Consider the following 13,147-nt stretch of genomic DNA (forward strand, 5'->3'; position numbering starts at 1 on the left):
AATATCTATAACTTTCTTGTTTTTTGTCTGATTTGGATGAAATTTGCAGGGGTGGTAGCCTTTTCTGAGAGCATGAAGCCTGCCAGGTTTCAAGAGGATTGGTGCAGAGGTTTGGGGGGAACTGGACCCCAAATTTTTGAAAGAATACTGCTGCCATGAAGCCTGCCAGCTGTCAAGGAGATTGGTGCAGGGGGGTTCTGGGGCCCTGCACCCCTGGCTGCTGACATGCAAAACTCATGACATGGGTGCTTGTGCAACTGTGTCAGTATTGGGGCAGTTGATTGTCTGTATTGGTTCTTTCCTCTCCTCAGTATGGGGCTTTGTAGGTGTTAATTGTTGCTAAATAATTGGCTACATTAGCTAGCAACTGTGTAATTGACCTGGTCCCTGAGTGAATCATGATTGATTGGTAACTGGTAACACAGTAGCTTAGTAGCCAAGCCTGCAGTAGTTCCCCTCAGGACGGACACAGTTGCACAAGCACCCATGTCATGAGTTTTGCCTGTCAGCAGCTAGAGGTGCAGGGCCCCAGAACCCCCCTGCACCAATCTCCTCGACAGCTGGCAGACTTTGTGGCCCATGCTGCGGCCACATCCCTGCAGTTTTTAGCCCACTACGCCTTAACACACACAGAGTGTCATCCATGGCACAAGTTTTGCTTGTGTGCAGCTTGAGGTGCAGTTCCCCTCTGAACCAATCTTCCTGAAACTTGGCAGGCTTTGTGGCCTCACCAGGGGCTACCAACCCTGCAGTTTTCACCCCCCTGTGTTGTAACAGATAGATGTGACGAGTTTTGCTTTCAAGAATTTGGGGTGCAGTTCCCCCCAACCTTTGCACCGATCTTCTTGAAACTTGGCAGGTTTCATGCTCTCAGCAGAGGCTACCATCCCCGCAAATTTCATCCAAATCAGACAAAAAAACAAAGTTACAGATATTTCATTGATTCCCCATTATACCCTATGGCCGGGTCTCTGACACAGCTCGGCAGCGCTTTGGAAGCTTCAAACTGCTTCGGAAAGCCTAACGAAGCCAGCGCTTCGATCCAGACATGCTACTTCAGACGCCGAAGCATCCAAAGCTTCTTCGGATCCGAAGCAGGGTCCGAAGCCTCGCACAGCCCTACCTCCTAGCCATTCAGCAGTGTATGAGGAAAATAATTGAAGAAGCTTGCCCAACCTAAGTGTGTCTTGTGTTTAATTGAGTAGAGTAGCTATAGCCTGGCTGGAGATGCTTCAGTTACTGAATCATACACTGGTCTTCCTCGCATGCTTTCTAGTCTTAATCTAAATATTTCTTCTATTTTTATTGCTGTTGCTTCTAGGCGTCTTGTTTGTGGAATGCTGTCGTGGTCTAGAGATCTTTGCTTTATCAAATGGGTGCGGGTATATCTGCAAGACAAAAAAAACCAACCTTGTTACTAGGTGCATGGGTAGCATGGACTTAGACAAGGTTTAGGAGGCAGTGCATTCTTTGTCAGGTCTGAGGAAATCCAGTTGTAAGATTGATAGTTAGATCATGTCGTGAACTACTAAACTGATGGAATAGGATCAGTATTTCTTATAACTGATATTTTATGTGTTGTGATCTTTGCAAAAATACTGCTACCAGTTCAGTCCATTCTTAAGTTTGTTTTATTTTTAGCTTTGTCTCTCTTTGGTGTTCATTGTGACATACTCTGAGGGTTGGGGATCCAGAGTTCAGGAAATACCCCTATTATAAAACTATAGAGTTATTTAGTTCAGTACATTTTTCTTTGTTTTTTAAGCAGCATGAATGTACAAAATGTATAGAAATCCAGTGTATCCATTGAAATCGCTTCTCGGCCTATTGAAGGCCCAGATCAAGTATATAATACGTTCCCACTGGAGAGTTAGTATTAAATTCATATTGAAGAGATACAGTTCTGATGTTATGAATTCTCTCAGTTACCTTGTGCTACTCTCATTTCTCACGATAATTTGTAAATCTTTTGTTGTATACTTATCTTGTAAGCACTTTGGGATAAGGTATAATTTCATGCTGATCATGCCTAACATGGGTGTCTTTGCTCAGTACCTCTAATTCCTACTGCAGTAAAAATAAATAGAGATTAAGAAAACCAGTCTGTAGGAAAGTGTATTTTCTTTATAGATCGTGGCAGTTCGCAGACATGGCTCATTCATGTTTAATTCATATACAACAGTTTTCAATTTTTTTAACTTCTTTTAAAACTTAACTTTCAGTTTTTGGTACTTTTAAACATAAGTGTATATTACAAGTGGGGTGGATGCTTTTCACAGACATCTCAGTAGTACTAAAACAGCAGTTTTCTGAGCTAGAATGCAAGTCCAGTAAAATATGATATGTTGATAATCTTTAATTGATTTTTTTTAAGGCATTGTAGCTATCACCTTTAAAAAAATATTTTTTTTATACATTATTCGTTACGTTTTCGTTTTTTTTTTTAAAAATAGCCTCCATTATATAAAATACTTTGGTGCACAAGCATAACACACCTAAATTTTTTTTCTTTTTCTCTTTTTTTTTTTTTTTTTTTTTTTTTTTTTTTTTTTTTTTTGGATTAATGAGTATATTAGTCTTACTGTGTTGAGATTTGAAAGGATACATTTCCTGATATCAAACTTGATTGGTAACAGATATGTATTAGAGCTCCTTCTACTGGACAGTAGTAGAAATGTTAGGCAGTTTTAATTAAATTATAGTACTTAAACTGTAGTCATTTTTATTCCAGAGCACATTTTTAAAAAGGCTAAAATTTGCTTTGACATTGATTAGTTGTTCATATCTTTATATTTATATGTAATTAAAGTTTTCTGATATTACCCTGAGTTTTAAAAGGCCTCTTGTATTTGAATATTTTCTTGGTGGTGGGGGGAGGGGAAGGGGAGGCAGGGAAAACCGTGCAGGAGCGCAGGTGTAGCTGAAGTATTTTTGTAGAAGAGGATAAGCTACCACAGATTAGTTTTCACTTGTCCCTGGGTAATAGGGTACACGCTGGCAGTTACTGTGTATAAACTGACACCTCATATATAATCTTGCCTTCATCTGCCTCTAACTTGTTTACCATAAGCTTAAATGTGTACATTGTATATATGCTATCTTTTGTTCCCTTTCCTCTGACCTTTGTCTTTAGACTAGGTTGGGGTGGCCAACCTACAGCACACATGCCACAAATGGCACACTAATCCTTTGTTTTACAGGACAGATCCAGCAGGGAAAACAGCAGCAGATTGGGTGGGGAAGAAAGAGCAGACCACAGGCAGGCGAAGGGAATCCGAGTGGCACTTAGGAAAGGATGGGGCCTGACAAAATAAAGGTTGACTGCCCTGTTGCTCCACTGCCATCACCGTTGCCTCCGTGGCAGCTCAGAAGAGCCCCAGGGCAGCCCAGCACAGGCTCTAGATGGCTGTAGTAGGGAGCTCTGGGCAGCAGCAAGAGAGGGGAGGCACTCTTCCTTTCTCCTGAGCAACCGTTTGTGCTCGGCCAGCTCTGCTGCCAGCGCTGTTTAGCGTGGGCAGGCAAGTCTGGAGCAGGCGTGGGATGTGTTGGGTCAGGGCTGTGGTTCGGGTCCCCACCGGTACTGTGGAGCTGAGGCCAGTGGAGGTGGCTTGTGGAAGAAGCTGCTGCCACCTGTTCTGCCTAGAAAGACTCCAGCTACAGAGCCACCCCATCCTTAATGCAGGTGACAGGATGTGCCATAGGTGTGTGGTATGGAGCGGATGCAGGGTGCACTGATTCGGGGCTGTACCTGGGTTTCTGGCTGATCCGCTGTGGTGGGGGTGAGTCTGGAGTCGGTACAGGGCAGGGGCTGTGTGCTGGCGAGGCATTGCAGAGCCCGTGGGCTCTAGGCTGTTGTGGGGTGGGGTTGGGTGCTGACTGGCTCAGGGGGGTGTGCGTGGGGTGGGGGTTGCCATGCACACCCCACCATACCCAAAAGTCCTCCCCCACAACCACACCCTTCCCTATACACAATCACACCCCTCACAAACCTCACACCCCAACCCATGTGCACCCTCCTCCCACACACCCATGCGCCTCTGGGGGAACCCTGCTCACTGCTACAAGCACTCACTCCACCCCCCCCCCCAACAATATACAAGAGTTAGACTTCATTTTGAGCTGTTATGCAATTGCCTCTATTAACACAACGCAAACGCACGCAAATCAGGACAAAAACATTTTTATTTAAATAAAAATTAAATAATTTATTGTGGATGTTTGCTTTTTAGTACATAATTTTTTCCCCCAGTTCTAAGATGGCAACCCCCCCTCCCAAACGGAGTACTTCCGGGGCAAGGGGAAGGACTTCCGGTGGCAAAGATCACAAGTTAGGAGGCGGGACTTCCAGTCCCAAGATGGCAACCAGGGGACAGGAGTGGGGCTACCCTTGCAGCCCTCGACATCTGGCCGGCGCTTGTTAAGCAGCCCTCCAGGCAAAATAATTGCCTCCCTCTAGTGTGTACCTTGGCCTCAGAACCATACAGTTGCATGTGTGTATGGGGTTCAAAACATTTGTGGTTCAGTGCTGTGGAGTCCTAGCGGTCTCCATGTGCCCACTCCATGCTGTGAGCACATGGTGTAATGTAGATGTAGTCTTATAGGGAGGACAGCAGACTTGTTTTTTTTTTTTTTTGTAGGTAGACAAACTTCTTATTTACTGGTAAGTTGCTCAGTTGATAAAACCAGAGATGACATATTGGGTTTGACAAAAAGAAGCCTTATATGTCAATATGTTTTACCAAATGTAGCTGGCTGGGTTCGTGTTTTACAATGTTTATAAAGATGAGGATAGATTGAATGGGATTTTTTTTTTTTTTTTAAGGATTCATACCAAGGAATTGAGGAAAAGCTGTAACTGTTCAGTTCAGGTTAGTCAAAAGCACTCCAGGGTTTTATGAGATTTTTGAGAGAGAACAACTTGAGGTCAGCTAGCTTTAAATTTGTGAACTGATTAAGGAGAATTTTGTATCATGAGGTTCTTTTGAAGAAAGTAACCCACGTCTGCCTTTTTTACTAAATAAGTAATGGAAGATCCAGATTTCCAAAACCGGACGCTTCCATAAACAATAAAGAGGAGGTATTTTTCTGTAAAATCCAAACTTAATCTAGTCAAAGTTGTTTTATGAATATGTCTACTAAACTCTGATAGTGCAGTCTATGAAGGACCGGCGCTACAACATACATACTTTTTGTGGTGAGATTAGCTGTGCTGGGATTGTCCCAGCACAGCTGATGGTTTTTGATTGGCAGGTATAGGTGTCACTCAGTGCTGTTGTTCCTCAGGATCAGGCTCCTGGTGCTACCAGAGCTTCAGGAGTTCTATGCTGTGGGACAATGGCCCTGGGTGCCTGGCTCTGAGCTGGGGTACATGTCTACAAGTTTGGGGAACTCTCCATGAGGTCCCCACTCTATGCTTGCAGATGCACATGAAGATGTCTAGTGTGGTAAAGCAGCAGAAACTGTTAGTAGCAATTGTTATACATCCCTGTTTGGTCATTTGGGGTGCAACCAAGGGGAAGCATAGCTTACAGTTACATTTTTGTCCTGCTATAAAAAGTGGTATGCAGAGATGAGGGGTGATGTCCGTTTGCAGTCTGAAGGAACATCACAGACCTCCCAACCTTGTCATCCAAGTCAAAGGTGCATTGCTTTGCACTTGTTTTTTTTCTAATGTAAATACCGTGTATGCATTAAAAACCAAAATTCTACCAAAATATGGTTGTGCAAGCGCACAGTTCTCTGGGGAGGTTGAAGAGACCTAACCACACATGCTGGAAGTCTGTCATAACAGTTAATGCATTTTGGTAGGCAGTATCTTACTAATTCTACTTTTTTATATCTGTGGTTATTACAAACCCACTTGTCTCATGGCACAAATGTAATTAAATAGTCTCTAAAGAAAATGAGATATATTTCTAATTCTTGCAAAGTTTTATAATTTTTTTCAATTTGTCTGTGATTTTTCTGGTAACACTGTCCAGAACAGCGCATAGTATTTCAGATTGTCAGGCAGAGAAACTATAGATTGCCATGGAGCTGGATTATCACCATCCTGCTTTGTCATATGCTGCCAATTGCAGTGGCTAAGGTCAAGTGTAATACATTTATCACTAATTTGTGCAATTTGCTGTCAGTTGCCAACTATTACCCCTACATCTCTCTATTTCTTTTGCTGAAAGACTTGTAGTGCTGTTGAAGAAATTATGCAATTTCTCCAGAATACAAGGTTTACTTCATTACAGGTTTGTAAAGATTTATTACAAATTTAGTTAACCAGCTATAATATGGACACTTAAACCAAATGATGTCGTTCCAAGTAGGATGAGGATCAGGAATAAACATTTGTAACATTTCTGCATTTTGATGCATAATATCTTTTATTTTACCAAGAGGTATAATAGATTTATTGTATTTTACATTTGAACTTGAGACCGGGTTGTGGGTCTGTGATGATAATAAATTTGAATAGGAAATACCAATATGTAAATATAGGGTTCCATAATTGATTAAGTACTTGCCTCATGGATATGAAGATGTTTAAAGTTGAGGCAAATGTTTAGCAAGCTCAGGGCAGGAGTTAGTATAGTTATGATATGTATAATAGTAGTGACTTGAAGGATTGTATAGAGGAGGGGTCCAGGAACCCAAATTTAGATTAGTAGGGGAAAGGTTTAGGTTCGGGTCTTCTGTGGCACATATCTGAAATATTTCCAGTTCCATGTGCAGGAACAACTTGGAGGAAATCCAGTCACCCTGCATCAACATACTGATATTTCCTATTTGAGTTTCCCCATTGCCAAATTTCCCTACCTGTGGGGAGCCCTGCAGGCCAGATGCTGTGGCTTCATGGACTGTATTTGGCCTGCAGGTTAGAGGTTGAGCACCCCTGGATTAAACAAATTTGTGGAGGGATATGTTCATTAATAACTGTTAAACAGAACAATTAAGGATGTATCTTCTGACATCCCTAAATGAATGATGGCTTAAGAAAGGGAAGGTTTGATGAGTTGGACTGCTCTTGATATTTTCTGTTCACATGCTTTCCCTCCTAAAGCAGAGGTGGCCAACTGGTGGAATGGATGCCACAAGTAGGACAGGCAGCACAGTGGCAGATGGCAAGAAGCCGAAAGCAAAGCAGCAGATTAGGCAGGGAACAAAGGTGAGGAAGCAGAACGGATTGGGTAGAGGAAGGGGGTCAGAGTAATGCTGAAGGTGGGCACCGGGCTAATTTGTGGCATGCCAAAAGGTTGGCCCCCACTACTTTAAAGCCACTGGCTAAAACTGGATATTGGGCTAGATGGACTATTGGGCACCAGTGCCTGCACTGGGCATGAGCTTCCTGAGCCCCTCCTCTGCCCCTACCTGCTGCTGCTGGCAGCAGGGGCTGCGTGCCATGTGGGGGGTGGTCCCTGCACCCCACAAAGCTCCCACACCCTGCCCCCACAGTCCCCACTGACATACATACACCTAACATGCCTTATGCCCCACCATACACATGTACAGTCAGGTACAGTATACTGGACTTGATTCAGTATGGTAATTTTTATATTCATAAGCAACAAGTTTTCAAACATTAAACAATTATAATTGAGAAGTAAAAGAAGGAAAGAAATGCTGTTTTGTTTAGTGTTTTTGTTTTTGTCTTTATTTAAAAAGCAAGTATTACTTAAGATCTTCTTAGATTAAAAAATGAAGTTCAGTTATTTTCTTTTGCAAGTTGTCTTTTAAACCTCTGTTCTAGAGTGAAGTGGAAAGAATGTTAGCTTCTGAATCATTTGGTCTGGTCTCTTCCTTTTCAGCATTATGACTTCTTCAAGCCGAGGTGAAAAAAAGTTTTATACTTAGGAGTATGTCTAAAGAGATGTATTACCCTCCCCCCTCCCAGGGTGGCAAGGGATAGGGGCTGAAAGGCCTGATCTAGTAGGGAGAAGTTTCTATTCTAGAAAGCTCTGTGAAAGTTTCAGTATCATTTTGATCTTTACACACACACAAAAATAAAGGATTAGGCTCATGCTTTCAGTTTCACCATGTCTGTAACTTTAAAAAAAAATGTAATGGGAATGGTACATTGTTTGTGGTAATTATTCGGGTTTAGTAGATTAATAAATGACTGTGTTGGGCTAGCGTCTCTTCAGTTACAAAATATGTTCTAGAATGCTTAATTTTAACTACAAAAATTACAGCTGTGTTATATCTGTTATCTCTCTGGAAATGAAAGTAGTATAGATCATCAGGTATTACTTCTGAGGCTGTGCATCTTGAGGAGTATGCATGTGAATCCTGAGCTCCCCAAATGTGTCCTGATTTTATTAATACTCTATAAGATCATTCATATATACTAAGTACAGCTGATTCTAGGAATAATATACAAGAAAAACTGAAGGCACAATTTGAAGGACGCCATAAAGGTGGAATAAGATAGATGAAATATTTTGGGTTGTTTTAATAAAGACAGGCCAAGAATGATTTCTGTATAAGTTTTACTGTATTCAGACAAGGTGGTGTTCAGTATGAACCTCATGGGAATAAGTAGAACAGGAGTGGGTTGTTCAGAGAAAGTTTTGTATAAAAAATTTTGAAAATAATTTTGCTTAAGTGCTTTTGAAAACCTTCACTGTATAATTAGCAATAGTGACAGTTGTCAAAGTTCTAGTTTTTGCAGAAGTAATTTCTGGATGCTTAAGGTTTTCTTGTATTTGTCATTTTTAAGTCATATACCACAACTTAACTAATGACACCTGTTGTTGCTACTGCTGCTAATGTTTTATGTATCATAAATTTCCAGAGGAAGTTATTTATATATTTGCACTTCTTTGAAGAAATATTCTCATGTCTAATGTGTTTTGTTTTTATTCCAGTACTAACACGAAATGTAATTCTTATTCAGTGTCCCTAAGTATATAATGTATTTTTAGTTAAAACACATATGGCTAGTTTTCAATTTGCAGGTCTCTGTGTCTCTATATTGAGTTGAGAAGAGGAAACAAATTGTTCTAAACCATAGTTCTGATTAACTGTTAGAATAGTTATATTCTTATCACTAAATACAACCATTTAATTCGTTTAAAGCATTGAACAGTGATGAAAGTTAATTAAACAAAATTTTTTTTAACATCTTTGTTTTACCAACCTGTTTAGAAGGTTTTTTCCTTAATTATTTTTAGAAAGAATTTGTTCTTTTTTTTTCTAGCAAATTCTGAAATTGAAGTCTCTGTGTCTGCAAGGAATGTCAGAAGGTTATTAAGTTTCCAGCGGTACCTGAGATCTTCTCGTTTCTTCCGTGGCATTACTGTTCCAAACTCCTCAAACATTTTAGATGATGATTATAATGGACAAGCAAAGGTTTGTGCTTTTTAAAAAATGTTTGATACTTTTCTACCAAATGTCTAATTATTTATAATTCTACAGACCCCTGTTGCATGCAGCTTAAAAGCAGAAAATTTCCAGTAAATGTAAGCTTTACTGTGTTTGGACTCCATGCTTCTGAGTTATGTAATTTTTATATGTAAAGGCAAATCCCAAAACAAAGCAGCTGATGAAACCTAACAGTGAGTAAACTTAGTTGGCTCTTCTGGGAGATGCTAGTTTGATTATTTGCATCTTCTGAGACAGTTTTTGAGAGCAGTGGACTGGTGCTCTTTCTGAAAGTAACAGATGGTACTATATGTGACTAAAATAATACTAAAGTTGGGTATAGTTAATAGCATCCTTTATGCAAGTCGTGTAGAAATTTTATAAAACCTTATTTTGATGCACTGTGGCTTCAGCATTCATTTCCATTCTTTATATAGACTCTCAGCTATCTTTTGTGGGAAAAGAATTTTTTTTATGCAATATATTTCTATTGGCTTTTCTTCTAAGTTTTAAGAAGAGAAAAGACTACTGGCAGTGAAATAAGCAAGCTCCAAAACTCAATGAAAATGACCAGCTGTTAACAAATATTAGACATTTCTCTGCTACTTGAATGTGATTTTTTTTTTTCTTTAGAGATTGCTTTATTTTGCAAGTTATGATGCTGACCTATATGTGACTAACAAAGTCTGATATGCAGCTCTGGAATTTGCATTCCAGGAAAGAGGAAAAAATTGTAGGGAAGGCTTCCAGACATAACTAAATGATTAATCAGGATATTTGGAGTAACCACCTACAAAGAGATGGAAAAAGGATTGATTACAAATGAAAGGTCAGAAAACATACGGATAAAGTGAGTGGCGAGAGGTCAAGCCAGACCTTGCAAAGGAAATTTAAAACAAATAATAATGGCTCTTTGGCTGTATATAATATGAGTGGAGAAAGAAGCCTGACTCTACTAAATAGTGAGGATGATGTTGAGATAAAAGAGAATTTGAATATAACCCCTAAACTAAATGACTTTTCAGTGCTTCAGTTTTCAATAAGAATGAGACTGACCATGGGAGGAGAGGCAGGGTTGCTAACTGCAATGAAAATTAAGAATATGAATATGTAAATTATTCTCAACTGAGGTAGAAACAAAGCTCAGTGTTTAAAACTCAAATTTGGGTATGTGCAAGAACAAGGATCATATTCATCCTAAAATACTGATAGAACATCATAAGTTTGGCAGCAAATGTTTTTATAACGTCTGTTAGACTTGATTGGTGAATAGCAAATGTGTAGTACCCATATTTTAAGAAAGATGCAGGGAACTCAGGGTCTGTTTGTCTAACCTAAAAAACATGCAGGAATTTGTAGGAACGATAAAATTAGAGAAATAGAAATAAGTATGCATTTTTTTCACATGGCATTTTTCCCAAGGTAGATCATGCTAACCTAACTTGATTTATCATTCTTTGACAGGATGTCTGATTTTGTTATACAAGGGAAATATGGTAGCTCTTATCTTTTTGGACTTAAGTAAAGTATTCGATAGTGTCACTTGAGAAATCAGTAGTTAACTGGAGAAGATGGTCAATAGTGAGATGGGAAAGGAACCAAAAGGAAAGGTGACCATAGATTTTGCTTGAAACTAAAGTGTTAGGAAAGATGGAGGTTACTAGTTGAGTTCAAAGATTTGTTCTTGGGACTAAGTTCCTATTAAATATATTCATTTATGACCTTGGGCGTAGGTACTCTTATTTTTGCTGAGGGGCTATGATGGACATGTAGGAAGTTTTACGCATTTTGGGTGACAGCCCTCTTCCGAAGGGGGTTCATGACCCTCTGGCCCCAATTTTGTACTCGGCACCTGTGACCTTGGGGCATAAAGTAGGAGTGAGCTGATGGCACAAAAGTTACAAAGCATCATCAGTGTGAAGGAGGATCAGGATTACTATACAGGAAGAACTGAATGGAATAATAGAATTAGTATCTATTCGGGCTTCATATCAAGAATTTCTGTTAACATAGAACTCATCAGTTGAAAGAGACAGAAAAGGAAGACATGGGATCACAGGTTGGCTGTCACCAATATGTAGTTGCTAAAGTCAAATACATTTGATCCTAGGTAAGCATCAGAGTTGTTGTCAATAGCTCTGGTGAGACCTCATCTGGAATGCTATCTACTGTTCTGTTCATCTGTGTTCCAGAAGGATCAGTTCAAACTGCAGTGAAAGATGAGTAGGATGACTGGTAGAATAGAGAGCCATCTTATAAGAAGTAACTGAGAGCACAGCTGAAGTCTAACAAAACTGAGACGGGGCATGATTGTTTTCTGTAAACTAGCTGGAAGGGGAAAAAGCAAATCGGAGTGTTGTGAAAAGACAACTACGTTCAGTATTTCAGAACACATACAGAATAGTTTGTAACAATATTAGCTCATACTTCTGGACAGAACTTGTTTTTTAAATTGTATTCCTTTTAATGCTTTTTTTAGCTAGACATACTAAAATTTACAGCTGGCTCTGAAATGGGCAGATGATGAATAAAGATATTACAATGGAAATATTTTTGTTTGCTTTCAGTGTATGCTGGAGAAAGTTGGAAACTGGAATTTTGATATCTTTCTTTTTGATAGGCTAACAAATGGTAAGCTTGTGGCTTTTACTATTCATAAAAAATACTTTTAGCTCAACTTTAAACTGATACGTCATTATTTGTGGGGTGGGATCTAACTGCTTGTTGAAGCTCTTTGATTATAGATTTGTGGGTTTATTTTGGAAAAAAATTTGGTTTGAAAATCTAGACATGTAAATTCTAGATAGCTACTTACAGTCATTTCTTGAGTTTCTGTAATAGAGTCTTCAGGTAGTTGCTTCAATAGCTTGGTTATCTCTTCTTTATTACTATTGAAAAATATATTTTAAATTAAAAAATAATGTAACCAGTAAAATCTGTGCTGTTCTCTTTGCTCAGTTACAGACAGCTGTTAGTGTGCATAGCAGTCTTTTCCATAGATTCATTTATGCTTAACAGCACCCGTACCTCCAAAGGATTATTCAGTGTAAAGTCAGAATATTTAAAATCCAGTAGAAAATAGTGGGGAAAAATGAAGAATTGTTACCAGTGTTTATAGCTGGGAAACTTTGCAGAACAGGTGAGGCTGTAGAAATTAGGTATACATAAAATGAAACTTCCAGTTATAGGAGTAACATAGAAGAAAAGTTAAAGCAAGAGTGGGGAATGGAATGGAGAAAAAATAATATAGTGTGTGTATATATAGATTTCAGAAATCAGCAAGGGCTCTAGAAAGAGGTGATAGCAAAGATATAAAGTATGAGGGAGTTAGGAGATAATTTGGTAATTGAAGAATAGTCCTGGAACTAGAATAAAGAGAAAGAAAGCTTATGTAGGAATTGGGTAAAAGCAGGGCAGTGTGTTAAATTAGTATATATGATGATACTGGCAGCTGCATGTTGAATAGTATGGAGGAACAAGAAATGGACATGTCAGAAACTGTTGAAGAAGTAGTTGTATTTTTCAGTATGGTAAACTACCAGATAATGGGCTAACATCTTGTTATGTAAATGAAGGGGGCAGATTACCTGTTAAAATACTGGAAAGGAGTTGGCAAGAGGCAGAAATGCTTCTGGAGGGAACAGCTGCTAAAACTGCAAGTGAGAGATGAAGTAGTGGTAATAACTATGATAGGTGAGGAGGTTTTAGGGGGAAAAAGAAGAGCTCCTCTTGGTGGTTCTGCATTGGATGTGGTAGAATACCTGAACCACACAGATGTGGGACCTAGGTAGAG

The 13,147-nt window shown here is 39.4% G+C and overlaps 1 protein-coding gene across 9 annotated transcripts in view; it reads left to right on the top strand.

Annotated features, from left to right (window-relative positions):
* The window catches only part of PDE7A (phosphodiesterase 7A), a 123,076-nt gene that overhangs the window by 89,769 nt on the left and 20,160 nt on the right, over window positions 1-13,147 (top strand). For all 9 annotated transcript variants that reach the window (XM_019498527.2, XM_014606884.3, XM_014606885.3 and 6 more), the window contains 2 exons: window positions 9,191-9,342; window positions 11,922-11,985. In XM_019498527.2, coding sequence (XP_019354072.1) covers window positions 9,191-9,342; window positions 11,922-11,985 — 216 coding nt within the window. The remainder of the gene's footprint in view (window positions 1-9,190; window positions 9,343-11,921; window positions 11,986-13,147) is intronic.

This window comes from Alligator mississippiensis, chromosome 3 (assembly GCF_030867095.1).
Source record: "Alligator mississippiensis isolate rAllMis1 chromosome 3, rAllMis1, whole genome shotgun sequence".
Taxonomy (NCBI): Eukaryota; Metazoa; Chordata; order Crocodylia; family Alligatoridae; genus Alligator; species Alligator mississippiensis.